The sequence below is a fragment of the Sturnus vulgaris genome, chromosome 3 (assembly GCF_052056855.1).
Source record: "Sturnus vulgaris isolate bStuVul1 chromosome 3, bStuVul1.hap1, whole genome shotgun sequence".
NCBI lineage: Eukaryota > Metazoa > Chordata > Aves > Passeriformes > Sturnidae > Sturnus > Sturnus vulgaris.
The window spans coordinates 114,408,201-114,434,207 of NC_142245.1; the positions used below are offsets into that span (position 1 = coordinate 114,408,201).

The window sequence follows — 26,007 nt, forward strand, 5'->3', positions numbered from 1 at the left end:
TTCCTGTCACCTCTCCCTGTCCTTCAGAGCTCCCAGACCGAAACTGGGCCAAGACATCATCTCCTCTGCCTCTGCTGAGTGCTGGGGGAGCCACGGCGCTGGAAACCAGCCTTCAGCCCTCCTGGGGAGTTCAGCATCCCCGGGACCGAGCAGGGCCTGGGATCCCTCAGGCTGAGGGGGCTTCCTTGCAGGCCCCCCAAGAACAGCTCTGACAGCAGCATCTGCCCCTGGAGGGGGACATAAATCCCTTCCCGAGAGGTGCAAAGGGTCTGCAAGGAGGGGAGAGACCCCTCAGAGCTTCCATCCTCCTCCCCGAGCAAAGGCCTTCTCTGGGGGCTCATTACTCTTCCGTACATTTATTATGCTAATCCACAAGGATTAAGTTAAACCAGCCGACGCAAAATCCAGTGTTTTCCAGCCCGTTGGGGCCAAAATTACTGTCCAGTGTTAAAACGGGGAAGGGGGGAAGGGCTGGGCACTGAGGGAGGAGAACCTGCAGCATCAGAGAGGGACGGGAGCGGGGCCACCCAGAGCCGTGGTCCGGGTGACTTTGGGGGGACACCCCCGGCGTGGCGCTAGATCTTGGGGCGCCAGCCCTTGATGAACTGCATGATCTTCTTCACCTGGAGCTTGGTGAGGCGGAAATCGTCGGCCAGGATCTCCTCGCTGAGCTGCACGAAGATGCTGCCGTCGATGCGCTCGCGGGCGAAGAAGCTCACGACGTCCTCGGAGAGGCCGATGAAGCGCAGGCACTTGGACACCTCCTCCAGCGACAGCGCCGACAGATCTGCCGGGGGCAGCCAGGCCGGGCTGTCCCCCCCGGGCCGGGCCGAGGCCGGAGGGGCTCCCCCATCGCCCCGCGCCGCCGGTGGCACCTCGATGACCCCCTGGGCCAGGTAGAGCCGGGTGACACCCTCGGCCCCGCGCAGGACGGCGGGGGACAGCGGGGCCGCCCCACGGATGACGATGCCGTCCCCGTCCAAACCCTTGGGGGGGCGAGGGGGGGCCGCCGGCTCCTCGGAGGGGGCGAAGGGCTCCGGCGAGGAGGAGGAGGAAGGAGCGGCCGGGGCCGAAGGCGCCTTGGGCCACTCGGGACTCTCCGGCCACTCGGCGGGGCTGGCGAAGGGGTTGAGCGCCCCGAAGGGAGCAAAGCGCTTTTGGGGGTGCGGGGGCTTGAGGCGGGGGCAGCTGCGGAAGGGTTTCAGGGGGGGCTCGGCCCCCAGCAGAGGCGTGGAGCAGCCGCTCCCGGCGCCCGGCTCGGAGAACGCCCAGGGGTCGGACCAGGAGCTGGGCGCGGGCTGGGCGGGGGGCAGCGGCCGCCCGGGGGGCTCGGCAGCCTTGCAGTCGGCCCAGGTGCAGGGGTAGCAGTACAGCGAGTAGGCGTCGGGCGAGGGCGAGCCGCTGCCGCTCCGCGGGGCCGACCTGCCGGGGCGACAGCCGTGTCACCATCACCCCCCGGCGCCGTGTCCCCATGTACCCCCTCCCCTCCACCCAGTCCGCTGTCCCCGGAGCCACTCACCCGTCGTGGAGCCCCGAGGAGTAGTAGGAGAGGCTGGGGCTGGGCGAGGGCGCCGGTGCCAGCTTCGGGCAGCGCAGCGGGGCCGGGGGGCTGCAGGGGGCCGGGGGGCGGCTGCCCCGGGGCGGCACCGGGGGCGCGTTCAGCAGCCGGCACTCCTCCTTCACCTGGAACGGGGACAGCGCCGTCAGGGCCCTGGGGGAAGATGGGGATCCCCGCGGCTGGAGGGGTGATGGGGGCTCGGGGACAGCCGGTCCTGCCGAGCCACGAAGCTCTGGGTGCAAGTGGGGAGGCCTGGGGCCCTCCTATGCCATGGTGAGAAGAGACCGAAATGTTGGGGTACCCCGTGGTGAAGGGAAGCCCAGAGGATCTGGGAACCCCACGGTTCCGAGCAGCCCAAGAGCTTCGGGTACTCGATGGTGCCGAGAGCCCTGGGGAACCGGGGGTACCTGGAGATGCCCCCGAGGATCTGGTGATGGGCAACCCTGGGGAGCTGCGGTGTGAAGATTTGGGTGACCAAGCAGATTTGAGGAGGGTCCCCAAGGCCAGGGGACAGAGAGGGGGTCGGGCTGCCCTGCCATGGGGCTGGCGGAGTGGCTGACAGGACCCCAGCGATGCCTTTCCCCATCCCTGAGGACAGGACCGGGCTCTTACCGCCTCCGATTTGGGTGGCACCGGGGGCGGGGTGTCCCCGCGGGGCTCGTCCCCGGCCCGGTGCGGGGTGACAGCCCCGAAGGACACGAGGTCCGGCCGGCCGCCGCTGCCGCCCAGCTCGCAGCAGCCCTCCGGGCTGGGATTGCTCCACAGCTCCTCGTAGGGAATCTCCAGCGCCTCCTGAGTCCTGAACTCGGGCTCGGCCCAGTCGGGCGTCATGTACTCGCGGTCGGGGTCGGGGAAATCGGGCAGCGGCGGGCGGGGGGTGCCCCCGCCGAGCCCCCGCGGGGCCTGGCAGCGGGCGGGGGGCTCCCGGGGACCCCCGGAGCCGCAGGCACAGAGCGAGAGGCGCTGCAGGGGCTGGCTGAGCTCGTCTCGGGCGCAGGCGGGCAGGCAGAGCCGCAGGCGCCGAGGGCTCGCACATTCCTCCAGCAAGTCCGGCTTGGCTTCGCGCACCGCCCGCGAGTACTCGTCGGGGTTGAAGCGATCGTGGCAATACGCGGCGCTGTCCCGCAGCAGCTTCTCGAGCTGCGGGTCCCCGGCCAGCAGCCCCTCGGGCAGCTGGAAGCGCGGCATGTCGGTGAGCAGCAGGAAATGGAAGGGCACCAGCTCCTCCCGCCGCAGGATGCAGCACAGCACCACCGTCTTGGAGATGATGCTGACCAGCTTGTAGCAGTGACCCTCGCGGATGGCGTGCAGGTCGTAGGGGTTGCGGGCGGGCCGGCTGGGCACGGCCACGTTCACGGGCAGCCGAACCTTCTCGATGATGCTGCGGATGGTGTGCTCGCCCTCCTGCAGGCGCAGCTCCAGCGGGCTGCGAGTGCTGAAGCGGCCCTTGCACTGGAAGGGCAGGCTCAGGCTCTCGTTGGTGCGGTGGTTCATGCAGATCAGACACGGCATCTTGCCCTTCACCTGCCTCGGCCCCGCCGCCGGAGCCGCCTTGCCCAGTTTGCGCAGGAGGGTGTTGAACCGCGACTTCTCCTTCACCGTCTTGGCGCACAGGATCTCCGCTTGGCCCATCAGCGTCAGCTCGTCCCCCGCGTTCAGCGTGAAGTTGTAAACCTCGCTGTCCTCGCTGAACTCCCCCGACACCACCTGCCCGCGACAGCCCCAACGTGGCACCCGCAGTCCTGCCCCGGGACCCCGACACCTCAACACTATCCCTGATGTTCCACTACCATCCCCTGACATCCCACCACCATCCCTGACATCCCACCACCATCCCCTGCCATCCCACCACCATCCCTGATGCTCCACCACCACTCCCCGCTGTCCCCCTCTCCTCTCCTGTGTCCCAGCACCACCTCCTGCTTTCCCACACTCCCCCCTTTATTCCCACACCCTGCTGGTGTCCTCCCAATACCCCACCGCTCACCCCTGCTGTCCCACCACCAACCTTTGCTGTCCCACAATCCCCCCAAGTCCCTGTCCTTGGTGACCCCTGCCATCCCCCCAGCGTCCCCCGCTGTCCCAGCAGTGTCCCCCGCTGTCCCCCAGCACCTTCACGCTGAAGGTGATGGCCTCCATGACGAAGATGCGGTCTGGGAAGATGCTGGCCACCTCCTCCACGCTGTTGAAATACTGCACGGGCTCACGGAGGTCCCGGTCCTGCTCCAGCAGCTTGAACTTCCCTGCGGGGACCCCCGAGCCCGCCGAGGTGAGGGGAGCCCTCACTGGGGCCTGCTGTCACCCCCCTGGGGCCAGCACAGCCCTTCACGGGGGCGGCCACCCCTGAGGCAGCCTGGGGTCCCCCCACATCTCTGGGGACACTCCCGTGGGCTTTGCCAGCGTCCAAGTGCTGCAAGGGGACCCCAGAGCATCCCCCGGCCCTGCAACCCCCCCAGCCAGCAGCAGATGGGGGTTTCTGGGTGGGTACGCGGGGGTGTCTCAGCAATGCCACTCGGCACCCCCAGAGCTGCAGGGACCCCCTCAAAAACAATTTTGTGAATGGAAAACACGCCCAGAGCAGCCCAAATTGAAAGGGGTGCCCATTACCCTCCAAAATCCTGTCCCAGCCCTGCCAGGGCAGTGACCCCACGGCTCGGGGGGAAGAGGAAGGAACGGGAATGGGGAAAGGCAGGGACGGGAATGGGGAAAGGCAGGGATGGGAATGGGGAGAGGAAGGGATGGGAATGGGGAGAGGAAGGGATGGGAATGGGGAAAGGCAGGGACGGGAGCGGGGGAGCTGCAGCCACAGCGAAGCCGCCACCGGCATCGGCAGCCGAGGCCGGACCTGAGGGGAATATTAATCCCGGGCGGCAGAGCTGGGACACCAGAGCTCCTCGCTCGGCCCTGGGGCAGCCGGGGCTGGAGCCGGCTCAGCCCCACATCCCCGGCACGGCCGAGCCCCCGAACGCTGTTAACTCACTGCCCAGCCCCCCTCCATCCCCCGTGGGACGGGTGATTAACCCCTCCCCCAATCCATTTCCCATTATTTATTTATTAGCAGGACTCATTACCGCCATGGAGCACTTAGAGGGGTCATTAAGGCTCTGGCGGCTGCCGGCAGAGGCAGCTCAGCACCTTCGTCTGCACTGCCGGCCCCATCCCAGCCCCATCCTCATCCTCATCCCTACCCCATCCCATCCCATCCCATCCCATCCCATCCCATCCCATCCCATCCCATCCCATCCCATCCCATCCCTGTATCCCATTATCCCATCCCCATCCCTTCCAGCTCCCCCTGCAGCTCTGCCAGGGCTGGGGGCAGCCCCCAAACCAGAGCATCTCCTAAACTCCACACTGGACTTCACTGGAGCAGCCCCAGCGGGCGGGGAGGGGGGGCAGCTCCCGGCTCTGCTGGCCCGGGGTCACCATTCCCGTTGTCCCCGTTGTCCCCAGCCCCCCACCTGGGTACTGGAGCGGGATGTCGATTTTGGGCCCGATGACGTAGTGTCCCTCCTCCAGGCTGTGCGCTGTCACCGTTGTCCACTGCCGGCACGAGTGGACCAGAAGCACGTCCTGGGCTGTCACCCCCTCCACGCGCTCACCTGGGGGGGGACAGGGTTGTCACCGTCGCCATCCCCCCCCCACCCCCCGGCGCCGCTGGACGGACGGAGCGAGGGATGAGCAGGTGCCGCTGCCAAGAGCCGCCAGTTGCCCAGGAAACAATTTCTTTGTCCCCCCTGAAAAGCTGCAGCCGCCGCAAACAAGAAGTTTATTGAGTCGGGGCCGGCGCAGGCTCCCCCCGGGAACGCTCCAGAACCGCAGCACCCCGAGACCCCCCCAGGGCCCCCGAGCCCCCCCCAGGGCCCCCGAGACCCCTCAGCTCCCCACTCAGCCCGGACAGGGGGGTCACAGCCCGGCCGTGTCCCAGGGACGGGCGGAGGGGACACGGTGGCTCCCAGCCCCTGCCAGCCTGGTGCCAGCACCTCCGGAGTGTCACCCGGGAACGGTGACAGTGGGGAAAGGTGCTGGGGGCAGTGGGAGCAGCCTGGGCCCCACAGGTTCCCCCCTCACATCCCCACAGGGAGGGGCAGGAGCCCAGGGACCCCCTGAGGGGCAGCCCCGGCTCCTCCACCCGGAAAGATCCGAGCAGAGCAGCCCTGGAGCCGGGACAGCAGCTTGGTCTCACCTGGCCCAGCCTTCCTCCCTCCTCCTCCTCCTCCTCCTCCTCCTCCTCCTCCTCCTCCTCCTCAGCACTCCAGACTCTTTCCTTCTCCTGGTCCCTCCCGTCTCTCTGCTCCTCACCCCTTCAGCCTCTTCCAGTCTGCTCTTCACCCCTCCAGCTTTCCTCTCTCCCTCCACCTCCTCCTCCTCCTCACTTCTCCAGTCACCATTCCTTCTCCTCCTCTCCATCTTCCTCTTCATCCCTCCACTCTCCATCTCTCCCTCCAAGCCTTCCCCTCTTCCTCCTCCTCACTCTCAAGCCTTCCTCACTTCTCCATCCCTCCACCGCTCACTGACCCTCATCACTCCAGCCTCCCTCCCTCCTCTTCGTCCCTCCAGACTTCCTCCCTCCCTCTTCCTGGTCCCCTCGTCCTTCTTCTCTCCCTTTCCCGCATCACTCCAACATCCCTCCCTCCTCGTCCTCACTCTCCAGCCTTCCTCCCTCCCTCCCCATCCCTCCGCCTTCCACCCCTCCCTCCTCCTCATCACTCCATCCTTTCTCCCTCCTCCTCATCACTCCAGCCTCACTCTCTGTCCCTCCATCCTCCCTCCCTCCCCTGGTCCCTCCAGCCTTCTTCCCACCCTCCTCCTCCTCCTCCTCCCCATCACTCCAACCTCCCTCCCTCCTCCTCCTTCTCGTCCCTCCAGACTTCGCCCCCCGCTCGTGTCCTCCCCCTGCGGGCTCACCCTGCCCGAGGCAGACGAGGGTGGGCAGGCGGCACTGGCTGACGATGGCGTCGAGGGGCAGCGCCGCGGGGCTCCAGCGGAGCCGGGCCAGCCCCGCCGCGAGCTTCTCCATCGCATCGCGGCTCAGGCCGGCCCCGGGCCGGGCTCCATCGCCGCCGCCGCCGGGCCGGGGCCGGGGGCGGGGGGCGGCGGGAGCGGGGCAGGAGGAGCCGCCCCCCGCCCGCCCCCGGCCCCTCCTGCCCGCCCGCCCCGGCAGGCGGAACCCCCCCGGCGGGGGCGGGGGAGGCGGCGGCGGGCGGGGACCCCCGTGCGGGACACCCCCCCCCCGGACCGGTCATCCCCCCCCGGACCGGGCATCCCCCCCCGGATCGGGCATCCCCCCAGGACCGAGCATCCCCCCCGGACCGGGCATCCCCGGCGGGGCCGTTCCGGGGATGTTCCGAGGGGGCCGCGCTGCCCCGCGGGGGGGCTCAGCCCCGGCTCGCTCCGGGGTCCCGGGTTCGGTTCTCTCAATGGGCCGGGGGCGCCCCGGGGACCCTCCCCCCGTCCCGTCTCGCTGCTGGAGCCGCGGAATCGTCCGGAACTGCCGGGGGGTCCCAGGTGGGGGCTGAGGGGGGCACAAGGGACCAGTGGGGGACGGGAGGGACCCCGATGCCGCCCCACACCCCAATGTCCCGGCCAGGTATCCCCGGGCCGGCGCTGCCGCACAAATTCGGAGCACAAACGGCACCGGGAGAGGGGGCCAGGGATGTGACAGTCGGGGGGACCCTCGGCAGGGACATCACCGTCACCCTGGGGACACCCGGGCCCCCTGAGCTGGGGACACGGTGCCCGGTGTGTCCCCGCACCCCTCGGTCACTCACAGCCCGGGGTGGAGAAGCCCCGGTCCAGCTCTGCAGCGCCTGGTCCGGACCCCCCTCCCCTGCCCTTTGCTGGCTCCATCCCCACTCCCTGCGCCGCTGGAGACCGGGCTGAGGAGGATGAAGGAGTGGAGGAAGCAGCAGTGCCCGGCCCTGGGGACGTGTCACCGTGTGCTGTGCCCTGTCCCCATCACTGTCCCCCACAAGCACGAGCGGAGGCTGCTGGACAGGAGCAGGGATGGGATGGAGCAGGGAAGGAGCAGGGATGGGATGGAGCACGGAAAGGAAAGGAGCAGCTGTAGGAAAGGAGAAGGGACAGGGAAGAGGCACGTATGGAACAGAGCAAGGGTAGGATAGAGCCGGGATGGGGATGGGGATGGGGATGGGGATGGGGATGGGGATGGGGATGGAGTCGGGATAGGAAAAGAGATGGGATGGGGACAGCAAGGAAGATGCAGCAGCAGCAGCAGCAGCAGGAGGAGGAGGAGGAGGATGGGGAAATCCCAAGCCTCACTGCCGGGGGTGGCACGGACCAGCGGGACACTGGGAGCTGCTGGACGCTGTCCATGTGGGGAAGGTCCCTGCCAGCCCCCCCTCCCCGAGACCCCGGGGGAGTTCCCCCCAAAATCCCCCAGCCATGGGGGGCAGTGCGGGGCTCCCACGCCGTGAGCCCCCGGGATGGGGAGGATTTGGGATCGCTGAGCTGCTCCCCACGGCCTCGCCCCCTCCCAGGGACTGACACACTCCCAGCGGCACAAAAAACCCCATAAAAAACAAAAAAAACATTAAAAAAAAAAAAAAAAAAAAAAAAAAAAAAAAAAAAAAAAACACCATAAAAACAAAACAAAACAAACCATAAAAAACAAAAAACCAGCCTCTCCCGGATACTGGTGCCATGGGAACGGGGACACCGCGGCACTGGGGACACCATGGAACAGGGACACGGTGGGAAAAGGGACACTGTGAGGACAGGGACATGGTGGCAGTGGGGACATGGGGCATGGTGGCAATTGGGAGAACAGAGACACCATGGCTGTGGGGACACCGTGGCTGTGGGGACACTGTGGGGACAGGGACACTGTGGGGACAGGGACACCGTGGCTGTGGGGACACTGTGGGGACAGGGACACTGTGGGGACAGGGGGACACTGTGGGGACAGGGACACCGTGGGGACAGGGGGACACTGTGGGGACAGGGACACGGCGGCAGCAGGAGGGCAGCAGCAGCAATGGATCCTCTGCTGTCACCAGGAGGGTCCCTCCCTCCCCGGGCTTTGCTGCAGGGGCCACCCCCGCCCCTGGAGGCTGCAGGGAACAGGCGGAGGGGCAGAGGGGAGCGGCCAGGGCAGGGGGGCAGGACACGGGCACAGCAGTGGGGACAGAGCTGGAACCGAGGCAGGGCCTGGGCGTGCGGAACACGGAACAGCCGCTTCCCAAAAAACGCTGCCCAAGGCGCTGACAAAGCAGGGGCCCCAAAGGAGATCCCAGAGCCCCAAACCGGGTGTTCCCCCCCATGGGGGCTCCAGGTGGGGATGGGGCAGCCTCGGAGCCCCCGCTGCCCTTCCCACCATCCTCCCCTTGGAAAACGCTTTGGGAAAGGCAGGAACAGCTCCCCCCCAAAAAACCAATCCTGGTTTCCTGAAGGTTTGGGGGGGACTCATCCCAGCTCCAGCAGGGCCAGCCGGGCTCACTCCCAGCACAGCCAGAGGGAATCCAAGGGGCCCAGGAAGTCACCACTGCAAGTTTATAAAAGCTTTTATTTGCTCTTGGTACGACCAAGAATGGGACAGTGATCTTTTATACAATTTGATACAGTAAGTGGTACAAAAGAATGTGTTTTAAATAAAAAGCCAGAGTGGAGTAGCAAAAATATTAAAAGATTAAGTAAAAAATTGTCGGCATGGGAATTAATCCAAGACCTTGATGCTGTTTTTTTATTCCACCGTCCGAGTCCGAGGGCACGAAGCGACCCCGGCGAGTGACACGGCCGTGGCACAGAGCCAAGCTCAGGTTTGGTTTAGCAGGACCAATTTCATCGTTTAACAATTTTTAAATTTGTTTTTTTTTTTTTTTTTGGTGGCCAAAGGGCAGCGCTGAGCTCCCCCCGCGGGGCACGGAGGGGCTGCTGACACCTCCCGCTGCCCTTCTCTACTCCACAGGGCTGGGCTGGGTTCCAAGCACAGGTTTCACAAGCAGTTAGTCTGGAACTAGCAGGGAGCTGAGATACCAGCAGACATCAGGTTACCGCAAACTCCTCCGACATGATTATTTTTATTATTATTATTATTATTATTATTATTTTTAAGGGGTTTTTATCTGTTTCAGCATCGGCACCGACTCGTGCTGCTCCCTCCTCAGCCCGCGGGGGCAGCTCGAGCTTGGACAGGACCAGAATTAGACCCGAGAGAAACAGCTCAGATTTACTGAGCGGGGAGGGACGAGGGGCAGCGAGTGGCACCAGCGAGTGGCACCAGCGAGTGGCACCAGCGAGTGGCACCAGCGAGTGGCCCGGGCTCTGCCTGTGCCTCCATGGGCACGGCGTCTACAAAGGGGGCACACTCAGGGAGCCGAGCCCCTGCAAGCAAATAAAAAGCTCAGTTTAAAACAAGGATTATACAAAAAAAAACAAAAAAAAAAACCAAAAAAAACCCAACCAAAACAACACCCCTTGATGTAGATTTCGCCATTTTTTTTCCCTTTTTGATCACATTAGAAAGTGCAGATTTTAGCCAAAAGTCGCCGGACTCTGTACGAGGCTGAGCCCGAGCCCAGCAGCCACTCGCCTGGGAAGGGTTAACACACACAGGGACAAAAATGCCAAATACAGAGGGACAGGGACACAGCTCGGGGAAGAAGGAGCCGCTCGGGAGCAGGAGTTCCTCGGTAAAACAAACACCGTCATTTCATTAAAATTCACTCAGCGTTAGCGGCCAGGGCGGAGCCGGCCCCATGCCAAGGCCGGGGCTCAGGCTGGGATTCACCGCCGGGCATCCATCGCTCCCGAGGAGCCGGGCCAGGGCCACAGGGCCGGGACAGGGCCGGGACAGGGACACAGGGCCGGGACAGAGGCAGGACAGGGTCACAGGGCTGGGGACAGAGGTGGGACAGGGACACAGGGCCGGGACAGAGGCAGGACAGGGCCAGCAGGGTCGGGACAGAGGTGGGACAGGGACACAGGGCCGGGACAGAGGTGGGACAGGACCAGCAGGGCTGGGGACAGAGGTGGGACAGAGGTGGGACAGGGCCAGCAGGGCTGGGGACAGAGGTGGGACAGGGCCAGCAGGGCTGGGGACAGAGGTGGGACAGGGTCACAGGGCCGGGACAGAGGTGGGACAGGGTCACAGGGCTGGGGACAGAGGCAGGAACCACGGCCGGAGCCATCGCTCCCCCATCCATCCATCCCAGCATCGCCACCCGGATCCGGGGCTGGCCCAGCACGGCTGTGGACACTCTGGAAAAGTGGCAAGTTTCTCCAGGGAGGTAATAAATTAAAAGTGCCCGCTGGCTGCTTTTGTTTCCTTGCCTTTCCTCCTCTCTCCATGCGCGGCGGGCGGGGCAGGAGCTGCGAGCTCGCGTTAATGAAGTGCTGAACTGTCAGTTTGGGGATCCAGGTTATATTCATACACAGAAAATAGACAACCACATCACCCTCCATAGAAACTAGTGCATGCAAATAACTCTTCCATATGGGAAAGGGAGGGAGGAGGGGTCACTAGTGACGGACAGGCCTAGGGGGGTTAGTAGGAATCTCAACATTTTTTACCTCGGAAGCTAAATCAGTGCTTTGTATTAAATTTTTTGGCAAACACACCGCGTTGCCATCCTTTCCATTAACACATCACACCATGGAGAAATGCAAATCAAAGCGGCATGCAGGCAAAAAAAAAAAAAAAAGAAAAAAAGAAAAAAAAAAAAAAAGGAAAAAAGAGCGGCAAAGTGAGGGAAAAAAAATGGCAGCAGGAAGAGTTGGGAACGGCGGGATCGCCAAGAGGAGACACAGCAGGTTACAGGGAGATCGCTTTTGTTTTGCACCACCCTTTGTCCTCGATGCATGACACCAACGTTACAGAAAAGCAACCACTACAGAGGTCAGGACTCAATGGCACGGGGGGATGGGATGTCTCCTGCACATGCTTCCACCAGAAAAGAGAAAAGAAAGTGAAAATAAAAGTTCCTTTTTCCACATAAGGCACAGGACAAAGAAACCCCACTCACGGACTCAAGGCGAAAATGAGTTTTTCCTGGCTCTTGCCTGATGCATCTAGAGAAATGTGGTGACTCAAGCACATGATCCATGACAGAAAATTCCACTGTTGTACAAAATCAATTGTTAATTCTAACCTTTATTCTTATACAATTTGCAGAAGAGAGTTGAGTATGATTGCTCTGGGGTTTAATGGCAGGAGGGACGGGACTATAATACAACCCAAACGTAGTGGTGAGTTGAGCAGGGACATGGAAATGAAGTCACAGAGATGAATTTCCTATACATGTGTTGAGAAAACTGGAGTAGGCAAAGCTGTCCTAGCTGGAAAACCAAGGGGAGGCAGGAGCTCGTTAAGATGAGGAACAAAACCATTGGTTTGAGGTTAAAAAACGGGCAGAGTGGTTTGTTTTGCAGCGAGAAAAAAGGGGTGGATGGCGATTGGTGAGGCAGGAGAAGGTTCAGCAGCACTTGCTCTTCCAGCCCGTCACCCCACCTCCACTGCTGATATCTACATTTTCACTGTTGGGCTCTTTTACAGGGGTCTGCAAGGAAACAAGGGACACGGTTAGATGGCTCTGGAATGGCCAGGACAACACTCAGAGCTGGGGAGGCAGCAAGGGCTGACATCACTGGGAATGTGCACAAAGAGCTCCTCAGAAAGGCAGGGAATCCTCCCCCCACTCCAGCACCAATGTGCAAAACCCATTGCAGGGGGTTTTTTTTGTTGTTGTTTGGGTTGGTTGAAATGAGGAACTGGAAAGCTGGGAAAAAACCCAATGCTTGAACTGGGACCACCCCAAAGTCAACTGGAATTATTTTAGGTTGTGCACACAGAGCCAATGCTGGGTTTGGTGGAGTGAGGAAATCCCAGCTGAACTCACATCATGTGAACTCATGACCTCCAAAAGCCACAGTTTTTGTGGATGAGCTGGGCTCGTTCCCAGCCTCTGCTCCCAAGGGAGAGAACACAGGCTCCTCCTTGGCACAGGACAGAACCTGGTGACACCAGAGCCAAAACCCCACTCCAGAGGATGTGATCCAACACCAACATCCAATTCCAGCTGGCTGGAAAGGAACCTAAACCCTCACCACACTTCAGTCTCCACATTCCTGTTTTAGCTCTCTTTGTCACAGCCTGGGATAATGACAGAGGCCAAAAATGAAGATTTAAGGCCCAAAGGTTGGTGTGGTTTGTAGCCCAACCTCCTGTTCACCAAAGGCCAGGGGCTTTAACCCTGTTTATCACACAAAGCTTGCCAAAAACTGATTGAGAAATGACTGCAGTGACAACAGGCTGACATTATCCACAGCATTCACACAGGAGAGGAAGACAATGAGACAGGGATGGGGTTTGTTTGTGGAGGAACAGGAGCACAAGTGCCAGCCTTGGCCAACCCACGTGTCTGGAGCTCCACAGAGTCCCCATGTCCTGCTCCCAGGCAGGAATGTTCCAGCACAGGGGTTCTGTGCACACTGAGCCCTTCCACGGGAGAACATCCCACAGAACAGCCCTGGAGCCAGCAGGAATCCTGCAACACCTCAGGGGCACCTGATGCATTCTGTACTCAGGACAGAGGTCATGGCCACAGGTACAGCAGCTCTGGGCACACAGGGATCTGCTACAGGCCTTGGGGACAGCCTGGGCTGGGCCAGGGCAGTGCCTGTCCCCTGTGCTGGCACTGCTGGGGCACCTCCAGTGCTGGGGGCAGCTCTGGGCCCCTCCTGACAGGAGAGCCCTGGAGGGGCTGGAGGTGTCCAGGGAAGGGAACGGAGCTGGGCAGGGGCTGGAGCCCCAGGAGAGGCTGAGGGAGCTGGGAAAGGGGCTCAGCCTGGAGAAAAGGAGGCTCAGGGGGGACCTTGTGGCTCTGCACAACTCCCTGACAGCAGGGGACAGCCAGGGGGGGAACAGGGACAGGACAAGGGCAAATGGCCTCAGGCTGGGCCAGGACAGGCTCAGATTGGATATTGGGAACAATTCCTCCTCAGCTCTGGCACAGCTGCCCATCCCTGGAGGGATTTAAAGCCCTGTGGATGTGGCACTTGGGGACAGTGGTGGCTCTGGCAGTGCTGGGGGATGATTTGAGCTTTTCCAGCCTCACCAATTCCACGGTTCCAGGGTGCACTGCACCTTTCAGGAAGGGGAGCCAACCAAGAAATGATCTGGGGCAAGAGGACCCCCAAGGAAATGCCCTGGCTGGGAGCTGATTCCTGGGAGGGGCAGGGCTGGTTCCTGCCCCAAACTCCACACCTGAACTCTTCCCAACAGCCCCTCAGGAGCTGCCAGGGCATCCACACTGAAGGTGGCAGGAAAGGAGAATTCTCCCCACACAGTGGAAATGGTTTCACTCCAGCACAGGCACAACCACCATGACTTTAAGGGCCAAACAAACAGGGATTTCAGTTCTTGGCTCTGATGGGTGTCACCCCCTGCAGGCTGGCCCCTCACAACGACAAAACATCAAACAAACTGCACAAGCTCAGCCCTGCTCCTTCAGGGACTCTGCCTCAACAAAGTCAGACACTGCAACACCTCAGGTGAACACCACAACGGTGGGAGGTGGAATTCCAGGATATTTGTTCCAAAGGAGCACCTACCTTTCGAAGAATGTCTTCTGCTAATGTGAGGAATGCCTTCTCAATGTTTATATTTGCTTTTGCACTAGTTTCAAAAAACCTAATACCGTGCTCCCTGGCAATCTGCAGCAAACAGAGAGAGGAGATTAGAGATGCTGGGGATATTCCAGCAGTGCCAACACCACTTTGGGAGCAGCAGAATGTATAAAGCAGGGAGTACTGGTGTGGGCACGAGCCCAGGTGTGCCCAGGTGAGCCAGAGGCCAGTGGGGACAAGGAGGGGATCAGGCACAGCTTGGGCTGGATGCTCTCAGAGTTCTTTCCCAACCTCAGGGATTTTGGGATTCTGTGACTCCCTCAGTACCAGCAGCACCAGCCAGGTGAGGTGGCTCAGAAAATCCAGAACTTCACAATCCAGAACAATTAAAATCTACTAAATAATCCCAAGTCTGTGTGTGGGCCCCAGAGAACAGACACCACACACTGTCACACAGTGAAAAGCTTCAGGGATGTCTGGGAATTTTGAGTCATCAAAGGAAGCAGAAAGTGCAGCTGAACTTCTCCCATTCATGGCAGTTTCTGAGCAAACATTCCCAGGATTCCCATCATTAACTCCTGCATTCATTGCCTGGCACATCCCCCTGGGCCATCCCCACCCCCTGGAGCAGGCAGAAGCCTTGGCAGTGATTTGGTGACCTGGATAAAGAAGTTTTTGTTTGAAACTCACCTGTTCACCTTTTGCTTTAGGGACAACTCTTTTGTCTTCCATGTCACACTTGTTTCCTAACAGCATCCTCTCCACATCCTCGTTGGCGTGCTGGAGGACACAGGGACACAGGGACAGGGTCACACACCTCCCCCAGCACCCCCAAAAGATCTGCTTCACCTTTCTGTGGCCACCATCTACAGCTGCAATCCGGGGACATTTGCAGCTGCCCATGCACTGCAGTGGCACAGGAACAAGCTCTTAATTAACCCCAGCCTCCTAATGAGTTCCTAGCACTGCTTAATGCTTTTCTCCTCCTCACTTTGCCACTGCACAATGGGCCAGGGGAGAAAGAGGGACTGGGGAGGAAAATGGGGCAGGACCCAAGGAGAGAAATGAGGGAGAGAAGGGGAACAGGAACCAGGGAGTGGGGCAGGGTGCCCGAAGGGAGCAGGGAGGGGAGGGGTCGGTGTTTCCTTGGTGTCAGCCTGGCCAGGGATGAGGAATCCCAGACCCAGCCATTCCCTGCAGCACAGGCCTCCCTGGAGGGGCAATATTTATCATTTCTCATCATTTCTCATCAGCCCTGCTGAGCTGGGAAGGTCCTGTCTCACTGGAGCTTGGCCAGAGTGATGCCAGGCTCCAAGAAACGCTGAGGGAGGATCCAGGAACTGCAGGCCCGACCTTGGAGCTTGGGAAGGTGCTGGAGCAGATCAGCTGGGGTGTGATCACACCAGCCTGGCTTTGTGACAGGTCCTGCTTGACCAACCTGATCTCCTCCTGTGACAGAGTGACCTTGATGGATGAGGGAAAGGCTGTGGATGCACCTGCCTGGGCTTTGATGAAGCCTTTGGCACCTTCTCCCACAGAATTCTCCTGGAGAAACTGGCTGGGCCTGGCTTGGATAGGTGCACCCTGCTGGGATAAACCTGGGAGAGCTGGGGATGGAGAAACATCCAGCTGGGAATGGCACCGGGGGGCTCAGGGCTGCCTCAGTCCTGTCCAACACCTGCAGGGACGCTCTGGGCATGGAGGGAACCACCCTGGGTGAGCTCCTGGGCAGCCCCAGGGGCTGGGATGGGAAATGCTGGGACAGGACAGGACAGGACAGGACAGGACAGGACAGGATGGATCCTGGGCTGGGATGGGAAATGCTGGGACAGGACAGGACAGGGCAGGACAGGACAGGACAGGACAGGATGGATCCAGGGCTGGGGCCACTGGGTGAGGGCCAACAAGGCCAAGAGCTGCTCTGGGGTCACACCAACCCCATGAACTCCAGAGGGGCTGCAAAGCTGCCAGGCAGGAAAGGACCTGGGAGAAATTCATTCCCCACAGGGTGCCCAGGCAGGGGTGGAGTCCCCATCCCTGGAGGGATTTAAAATCCCTGTGGATGTGACATTTGGGGACATGGGACAATGGTGGCCTGGGCAGTGCTGGGGATGGCTGGGCTCAACGAGCTCCAAAGGATTTTCCAACCTCAATGACTCTCTGATTTCTACAGAGATATTCCACTCCTGAGCTTCTCCCATAATAAAAACAGCTCCCTAAGGTGTCAAATGTCCCTTTTACAGCCACAGTCCCTGAGCAGCCTCCTCAATGCACCTGGAATGAGCTGCCCTGTGTGTGATCAGTCTGTGACCAAAACAAAATCACTTTGTGTGGCCCAGACTGAAAACACGAGGTGACCAAAAGCCCTGCTGGTACCAATGACATCCATCACTCACCTGGGACACCTCTGAGTTTTTTAACAAAGCAGCTGCAGAATCCAAAAGCTGAGGTTTCCACTTTAGTCCAACTCATTGCTGAGTCTCTTCCTTTGCTGCCTTATCCCCTGTCCTGTCCCCACCACACAGGGCACTCCTCCACAAACACCACCACGTCCCACTTTCCATGCAGGGAAATTCAAATCCCAACATCCCATTTTTGCTGTGCTGCTTTCTCCAGCCTCAGGGCTGCACTGAGCAGTGCCTGACAGCCCTCACCTGTACTCAGCTCTCCAGGGTTTCTGTAGTTTCTCTGTGTGCTTTCTAGGAAAATCCAAACATTTATTCCACTTGGCACCAGCGTGACAAAACCAGGAACCACCAGTTGTGCTGCTCTTTTGCCATCTCAGAACTCCTGCAGGATGAACTCGTGGGGATCCAGGCACTTAATGCTTCCCCATCACTTTTTTCTGCTTCACTTGACCTCGCCTGAAATTTCCCATCCTCCCTGTGCTGCTTCTCCTCTTGCCAAGGGCAATGATGAGCAAACACTGCCAGCTCAGGAGCCTGCACCAGCCATGAGAAACCTCCAAAGATTTCATGCCGTGATTACTATGGGATGGAGATGGTGATGCTGAATGACCTCTGAGCATTTCCAGCTCACACTGAGGATCCTAACAGCTGCTGTGAGTAGTAACACACGGTGTAGCTACTCTGCAGCTCGCTGTGCTCTCACTGTGTGCTGTCAGCTGCTCCCAGACTTCTCCGTGCCCCTCCCTCCTCCAGCACAGGCACAGGGTGTGCCCAGGTACACGGTGGGCATTTCACAGGCTCCTGGGTCATGTCCCAGCCCTCCTGGCACAGCTGAAGTTGAGCTCTGGGCATCCTTTGGGTTTGGGTGTGTGACCTGGCACATCTGGGGATGCTCTGTTCAGGTTTGGGGTGTGTCACCTGGCACATCTGGGGATGCTCTGCTCAGGTTTGGGTGTGTCACCTGGCACATCTGGGGATGCTCTGTTCAGGTTTGGGTGTGTCACCTGGCACATCTGGGGATGCTCTGGGTTTGGGGTGTGTCACCTGGCTCATCAGGGACCCTTTGCTCTCACCTCATCAATGTTCCTGAGCCACTTGCTGATGTTCTCGAAGCTCTTGGCGTTGGTGATGTCGTACACCAGCATGATGCCCATGGCCCCTCGGTAGTAGGAGGTGGTGATGGTGTGGAAACGCTCCTGGCCTGCAGTGTCCCTGTGGAGACAGCACAGCCCTGTCACAGCTGCCCCAGCAGCTCCCCAAGCCACACCCAGCTCTCCAGCTGAGAACACCAGCGGGGTTTGAGGCTTTTTGTACTGATTTTTTTTTGGAGAATTCTCTTTTTGATTTGATGTCTTGGAGAAGGGTTTTTGAATTAGAGTGATGAGGTTAAAATTATGGGTGTGTAGTTAATTAGAAGTGTGTAAAAGGTTTTAAATTTGAGATTCTTATAATATAATAATAGCTATAGGACAAGATGGAGGATTTTGGGTATTGGTTTTTGGTGTTTTTTCTTTTTATGGATTTTAGGTAGTAGCTTTTGGTTGGTTAGTTACTGTTACACTAAGGGCTATGGGAAGTTAGCTATTAGATTAAAAGAAAAAATAATATAAGTGTTAACTTTTTATTGGATTGTTTAATTTTAAAAGACTTGCAGTAGCTGAATTTGGTTTTATTTTATTTGTTTTTAGTAGGTGATTAGAAATGCTGTTGAACACTTTGTATTTTTTGGAAAGATTTAATGAACAAGCTTAAACACAAAAAAATTGTTTTTATTGTGCATCTGTTAATTTTGGTTTTGAGTGAAAGTAAAAGAGACTAAGACAAACTATTAATTAAGGGGTGTAAAACTTTTATTGCTGATACACAGCCTTCTCCAGGAGCCTGGAGCCACCATGGCCCAGGGTCCCTTTCCCTGCCAGCAGCCACAGAGAAAAGAACTCACAATTCTGATAGTCACACCAAACACTGACAGGAATTGTGTTCTCAGATCAGTTTTTTAAGGCTTTAACTTGATCTGTATATTCCTGACATTTCTGATCAAACTCTAGGGAACATCAATCAGATGTTTCAACCTTTCCAGGCAGGAATTGTTCCCAATGTCCAAGCTGAGCCTGCCCTGGCCCAGCCTGAGGCCATTTGCCCTTGTCCTGTCCCTGTTCCCCCCCTGGCTGTCCCCTGCTGTCAGGGAGTTGTGCAGAGCCACAAGGTCCCCCCTGAGCCTCCTTTTCTCCAGGCTGAGCCCCTTTCCCAGCTCCCTCAGCCTCTCCTGGGGCTCCAGCCCCTGCCCAGCTCCGTTCCCTTCCCTGGACACCTCCAGCCCCTCCAGGGCTCTCCTGTCAGTGCTGCTTTCTATAATCAACACGCTGAAAACCGAGCACAAAACATCAAGGACAGCCTGGATGTTCCCATCTCTTTGTGGGCTCTTTGGTGGGATGGGTGAGATGTGGTTAAACAACAAGGCAGTAAGGTGGGAATTAGCTGTGTATGGAGAATTAACTGAGAATTCATTTGAAAATCATAAATGAAGAATTAACTGCACATTCTGCAGTGTCTCTCAGAGGCCACAAACCCCCCAGACTGTTGGTTTACAGACAGTTTTCAGGGACACTGTTGGTGTAAAAAGGACACAGAGCTGGTGGAGGCCATGGAGCTGCTCTGGGAGCTGGAGCCAGGCTGGGAGAGCTGGGGGTGCTCACCTGGAGAGGAGAAGGATCCAGGGAGAGCTCAGAGCCCCTGGCAGGGCCTGGAGAGGGACTGGGGACAAGGCCTGGAGGGACAGGACACAGGGAATGGCTGCCAGTGCCCCAGGGCAGGGCTGGATGGGATCTTGGGCAGGAATTGTTCCCTGGCAGGGTGGGCAGGGCTGGCACAGGGTGCCCAGAGCAGCTGTGGCTGCCCCTGGATCCCTGGCAGTGCCCAAGGCCAGGCTGGACATTCCTGGCACACTGGGAGGTGTCCCTGCCATGGCAGGGGTGGGAATGGGGGGGATTTGGGTCCCTTCCCACCCAAACCATTCTGGGATTCTATGAAGTAATTAAATCCTTTAATTGATTTAATTGATTTCCTAGCATATCCCAGATCCTTTCCTCCACTCAGGACTCCACTCCTGTAGAACATCTCCACTCACACCTCATCATTCTCTCTGTCCCCACGTTCTGCACCCACTTCCCATCACCTTCCCCAGGTTACTCCTCCCAGTGGCTCCTACCAAGCAGGGCAGTGCTGGAAAAGCCTTCCCAGGCCCAGCAGACATTTGGGATGTGGGATTCCTCCCTGCAGCTGTCACAGGAACAATTCTGAGTGCTTTTACACGACTTGGCAGCTCGGAGCTGCTACTCACAGCCTGTCACATCCCCCAGCTGACTGGCCTGGTTAACTCCCCCACTGCTCAGCTAATGGAGAGAGGAGAGCAGGGGAGGGAAGAAGCAAACAACCTGCAGTGTTTCCCTTTTATTTTTTTTTTTTTTTTTTAATAAATACTCTAGCTGCCCTTTCCCCTGGTTAATGGATTCTCCATTCATTATTCAGAGATAACTCCTAATGGATGGCAGATTAGAGCTGGCTGAGGCAAACAGAGGAAATGAGTTATGGAGCTGGATCCACCCTGGGCAAACGGCAGCAGCCAGCTCCTGTGTGCTGCCCTGCCTTGCTTCAAACCCCTGGCACAGGGCAGCAGGCTCCAAAAGCTCTGGGTGTGGGCACAAAGCTGCCTCACCCTCCCAGTGCTGCATCCCTGAAACCTGGGATTTCTGAGCTTCCCAACAATGACCCCCAGGAGAACACTGCTCTCCACCTGAGAGCTCGAAAAAGCTTCCAAAATGTGAGTGATGGAGCTCAAATCACTGGTGTGTGGTGAGAATGGAAATGTGTGATTTCACATGGTGAAGGGTTTGGAATTTGGGGTTTTAGAACATAGCAATGGAGGTTTTTGGGTGTTGTCTCCTCTTTTTTCTTCCTTCTCCATGATTTCAGGCAGCAGTTTCTGGTTGGACAGTCAGTGCTGCACTGTGGGTCACAGGAGTTTGGTTATTGGGTCAAAAGTATAAATAATATTAGTTCTTTATTGGACTGTTTAGCTGTAAAAGACTTTGTAACTAACTAAATTCTCCTCCATTTTTAACTGGTAGCTAAAAGTGTTACAAAACTCTCTGTGCTAGAAATAAAATTTAATAAACAACCAAGTCCAAACAAGAAATTCGTCTCCTTTGTGTTTTAATCCTAACTCTAAGTAAAAACAAAAAAAAATCAAAAAACCAAAAAACCAACCCACTAATTAAATAATACAACTAAGCCATTGCACCCCAGCTCCCATGAATGTGGGAAGGGTTATTGGAACAGCCAAGGAAAAAGCAGCACAGGAGGAGAGGGAGGGAGCTTGGATGTTCAGCTTTGTGAAGACAAAGGAGCTTTTCCTGTGGGACTGGGGAAAGGAGATGCTCAAGGAAAGTGCAAAATGTATTTGAATTATTCTCCTGCCAACACTAAAATATGCATAAGCTGTATCATATTAGAGGTTTAACTTGGAGAGGAAGGAATTTCTGGGACAGCTTTCCAGCTGACCTGGCAGAGACTAAAGGAACCTTCAAATGTATTATGATTTATTGATGAAAGATTTACAAGGCTGCAGCAGCAAGGAGAGATTAGATCTGATGATTTGTGAGCACCCTCCCAGCCCACGTGGCTCAAAATGATCTTCAACATATTAAACCAAGGAATTCCTAGGAAAAGAATCCCCAGAATTGTCTTTCTGTTGTTCCATTTGCAGAAGAGTGTGGCATTGGAGAGGCTGGGGAAGAGCAGGAGCTGCAGGTGAGGACTCCCCCAAGGTGGGGATCAGGCACAGCTTGGACTCCATGGCCATGGCAGGATGTCCCCACCTCAGTGACCCTGGGATTCTGTGCTCTCTCAGGTAATCCATGACTGGAACATTTCAGCTTTTTTCAATAACACTCAGATATGAAAAGAAAAAAATCCAATTGTTTTCTAGGATTGCCATGCCAGAGGAATCTTCCACCTCGAGTCTGAAAATCCCTCAGCAAACAGAATTAACTTGCAGACTCTGCTGGGGTAATTGCAGAAATGAATGAGGCAGCAGGGGATGGAGCTGTGTGCTCCACCACAACTCACAAAAACCACCAAAAGCTGCACAGCCCAGGGAATTCCCACTGCTGCAATGGCTCAGGATGGCCACACCACTCTGCTGCACCTGCACAGCCATCCCAGCACATCCCAGGCCACTGATTCTGACATGAGATCATTGCTCAATTCACCAAGATCCTGGGGACACTTCTCTGGCCATGGAAATGTGCTGCCAGCAGAGATGCACTCAGAGAAAAATGTTATTTTATAGTCCTCCACACAGCTAGGGGCTGCACACTAAAAACATAAAGCTGCTCCTAAAATTTGGAATCAGCCAGGAAGACTGTGGGAAAACAAGTTGACACACAAATGTCATTGAAGATAGGAGAGCTGGAGGAGCAGCTAAGCAGGAAAAAAAGAAAAAAAATCGATTTTTAGCTGACAGTTACATTCCTTTGAGCCTGGGTTTTGCCTGGATCACAAACCCAAGCCCCTCAGAGCTGTAGCTGGGCAGCCCAGAGGTTTTCCAGCTTCCAATTCCCAGTGGTTGAGGAATTCTGGAACCAGGGATCCCCTCTGTGGATTGAAAGGTCCAAACCTGACTGTGAAATCCCTTGTGAACTCATCCATGGACACCTGCAGCTCCCACTGCATCCCATGAGGAGTTTCCCAGCAAAATTTCATTTCCTGCTGTTTTCCACGTGCCACTTTCTGATGTTGTGGTGCTGGGAAAAGGCAGCAGGTTCTGTCAGAGCCTCCCTGCCTGCTCAGGACATCCAGGATTTTCAGGATGTGCTCTGACACCCTGAAGAACTCTCATTTTTGCAGCTGTTCTGCTCAAACCTGTGTTCTGTGGGACTGCCACACTCACTTCCTGCCCACACCACCAGGAAAATCCCATTTCATTTCTCAATGCTCCATTATGTTAATGAGTTCTGGGAAATGCCAAAACCTCCTGGTTTCCATTTCCAAGCAGCTCTACCTGAGTTCCTGAATGTGTGATATCACACTCAATTTTTAGCTCCACTACCCTGTCCCTTTGAAGTCCTTCAGTGTTTTCCCAAAGCCAGCACCATCTTTTCCTGGATCTCCCACTCTGGTCCTTCATTCTTTCCCTGCACCATGACAGGGTTAATATTCTTCCAGACATTCAGCATCCAGGTCCCACCCTTTGTGTTCCCTTTCTCCAGATCCTGGAGCAGGTTCATCATTAGTGCCTGTCCCAGCAGCAATTCTCCCAAGGAAGACAATTCCTGGGGTTCTCTTGCCAAGAAATTGTCCAATTCCCAAGAGGGGTTGGACAATGACCCGGCCAAGGACACCCTGAGCTCCTGCAGGGATTGCACCCAGACTCTGGCACTCACAGTGGTTCTCCTGATGGATGTGCCCAGGGTCAGCTCACTCCTTGGGAAGTCAGTCCATGCAGTGTCCCAGGCTGCTCCTGGCAGGCACATTTCACATTTGGAGCAGCAGGAGGAGGCTCCAGCCCAGCCTGATCCCGACACAGCAGCACCCCCAGCTTTCACAGCTCACTATCAGATTGCTTCTCACCTCAGGCAGGCTTTAATTCAGCCTGACCTTTGTGTTCCTAAATATAAATTTCAGAGGTCAGGGCATGTCATGAGGGCCCTTTTTCCATGCCCAGGAAGAGGAAAGGAGCTGTCCTGCTGTGTGCTGTCACACCTGAGGGACAGGGCCATGCACAGGACAAGTCCAGAATGGAATCTCACGAGGTTTAATAGAACAACTCCAGCTCCCAGAGCAGCCTCGGGTTTGCACAGGAAATGTTGCCCTAAATCCATCCCCTGCTCACTCAGCTGCTGCCTCGGGTTCTTCTGGGAATGTTGCACAGCTCCTGCAAGCCAGGAGTGAGCTCAAAGGCAGTGGGGACATAAAGATGCACTGCACAAAACACCTCCACAAGACACTGAGCCACTGCTGGGCAGAACTTCTGCTACAGGCAAAGCTGGAAACTTATCAGAATTTTTTTATTTTTCTGTAGGAGCTTCATTTTCTGCTTTCCAAGTTTCATTTCAAATGTGCAATCTGAACCTGGCAGAAACAAGCAGTAGGTTCAGGCCACAACTTCCCAATTTTGTGACATTTAAAAGTTGCCACTGCATAAATCTCAGCTCACCCAACTCCACTTCCCCAAGGCACAAAACCCCACAGTGTGTACAGCTTCATCTTGCTCTTTATACATGCATTAAATATCCTCATTTTCCCATATTTTCTGATTTTTACACTTCGTGATGATTTTCTTTGAAAGTTTAATTATGGAATCCTGGAATGGTTTGGGTTGAAAGGACCTCAAAGCTCATGCAGTGCCATGGCAGGGACACCTCCCACTGGCCCAGGTTGTTCCAAGCCTTGGCCTTGGGCACTGCCAGGGATGCAGAGGCAGCCCCAGCTGGATCTCCCCACTCTCCCAGGGAACAATTCCTGCCCAATATCCCATCCAAACCTGCTCCCTGTCAGTTCCAACACTGCCTCGGGGTGCTGGTGCCAATAGCACTCCAGATGTAAGGACAATCCCTGATGATTATCCTGGAATGACTGGAAAGAGCAGTGCCCCTCCAAGCTGGAACCCAGACATTTACAGACACCAATAAAGCCCTGGGATTGTTGTGAGTGGGACAAAAGGGACAGATCCCAGCTCAGAGCTCAGCAGTGGAGATGTGAGCAGGGAGCCCAGGCACACCCAGGGGCCAGGAAAAGCCACAGGCTCTCCTGACCTGAGCTGCTGAAAAGCCTCAGGTTAAAAGCACAGAAGCTCACACAGGAAGGAGCTGAGGCTTTGCCTCTTGTCAGACATTCCCACAGAGCAGCTGAGCTGCAGCCAGCTGAACATGGAAAATTCCAGCCCAAGTGCAGCCCTGCATTGCATTTTCTTGCTGACACAAAGCAAGGCTACGAGTCAATTTATAGTCACACACTGCAGGCAACTCCTAATTTCAAAATTCCAGCTTTAAACCACTTCCCACTAAATCACAGCCTGTGAGGATGCTCTCCCCACCAAGGGGAGCTTTGCCAGCAGCCTGCCCAAGGGATTCACACACTGCTCCTGCTCCAGACACACACATGGAAACACAGGACACAGCTCCAAAGCTGCATCCCTGAAGGGAATTCAGGAGCAGCAAACCCTCCCCAGGAACACCTGCTGCTGGAGGAAACTGTGTGCTACTCACCAGATCTGTAGCTTGATCTTCTTTCCTTGCAATTCAACAGTTTTAATCTTGAAGTCTATCCCTAAAATAAACAAACACATAAATAAGTAATTAGTGTTTATCTATATTTAAAAAAAAAATCAATTCCACATCAACTCCAAACAGCTGAGACAAAGGAGCAGCTTTTTTAATGTTCATTCACTGAACTGCCAGGTTAAGCAGGGATGTCCAGGGCCACTGAAATGGGGAAGGAGCTGGGACACCAGCAGGGCCTGCACTGAACACCCTGAGTGGGAGAGGGCCCACAGGGATCACTGATCCAACTGCTGGGCCTGCCCAGGACCCCCCAACAATCCCCCTGTGCCTGAGGCTGCTGCCCAAGGGCTCCTGGAGCTCTGGCAGCCTCATTCCCCACGGAGCTGCCCCAGCACACATGGGGTTAACAGACACTGAGATTTCACAGGGATGCACAACGGTTCGGGCCACTCCAAGCTTTAACCAGCAAGAAAAAGTGAATTATCAGAGCTCTGTTTCCTTGTCCAGACCCATCCCTGCTTCACCCTTGGCTTTGGGACAGAAGTGTCAGCAAGGCTCTGAGAACTCAGCCAAGCACAGACCATGAAAAAGGTTTTTACTTTCAATATCAACTAAGACAGAAAGTCCCCGAGTGCCACATCCCCAGAGCTGTTAAATCCCCCCAGGGATGGGCACTGCAAAGCTGCCAAGGCCTGAGCACCCTTTCCATGGAGAAATTGCTGCTGCTGTCCAAGCTGAGCCTGCCCTGGCCCAGCCTGAGGCCATTTGCCCTTGTCCTGTCCCTGTTCCAGCCCCTGCAGGGCTCTCCCGGCAGGATTGAGGCTTCTCTTCCCAAAGCTGAGTGCAGGAATTAGCAGAGGTTACAGCAGAGCAGCAGGAACTCTCCAAACCATCCCCTCAAACTGCTCTGACATTAATTAGATGTCACCATCCCGACTTTCAATTCCAGTCACAGAACACAACTGATCATCCCTCGTGCTTTCCAAAAACCTGTTTATATTTAGACTTTTGAAAAGGCAGCAGCTGCAATCTCAAACTTCCCTCCCAAATCTCCAAGGTCACTTTCTAGCAAGGCAGATGAAACAGAATTTATGAAATGCTTTATTACATAAGGAGTTTGCTTTGAACTCCTCTTAGCCCACACCCAGCACAGGTCAGTGCTCCTTTGTTTTCC

At 56.8% G+C, this 26,007-nt stretch overlaps 2 protein-coding genes across 2 annotated transcripts in view; both read right to left on the reverse strand.

The window, feature by feature from the left end:
- Nucleotides 1-337: 337 nt before the first annotated feature.
- GAREM2 (GRB2 associated regulator of MAPK1 subtype 2) lies at nt 338-6,593 on the reverse strand. The gene is made up of 6 exons (XM_014888188.2): nt 6,467-6,593; nt 5,020-5,160; nt 3,671-3,801; nt 2,171-3,265; nt 1,520-1,683; nt 338-1,422 (listed from the first exon to the last, which is right to left on the reverse strand). Exons 1-6 carry the CDS (start codon nt 6,576-6,578, stop codon nt 576-578), a joined length of 2,490 nt encoding a protein of 829 aa, XP_014743674.2. The 5' UTR covers nt 6,579-6,593; the 3' UTR covers nt 338-575.
- A 2,470-nt stretch (nt 6,594-9,063) lies between these two features.
- Nucleotides 9,064-26,007, reverse strand: part of RAB10 (RAB10, member RAS oncogene family) — a 42,980-nt gene continuing 26,036 nt past the window's right edge. Inside the window, exons 2-6 of the mRNA XM_014888194.2 lie at nt 24,819-24,879; nt 17,625-17,763; nt 14,834-14,923; nt 14,129-14,230; nt 9,064-12,075 (exon numbers count right to left, since the gene is read on the reverse strand). Coding sequence (XP_014743680.1) covers nt 11,992-12,075; nt 14,129-14,230; nt 14,834-14,923; nt 17,625-17,763; nt 24,819-24,879 — 476 coding nt within the window. The 3' untranslated portion in view covers nt 9,064-11,991. The remainder of the gene's footprint in view (nt 12,076-14,128; nt 14,231-14,833; nt 14,924-17,624; nt 17,764-24,818; nt 24,880-26,007) is intronic.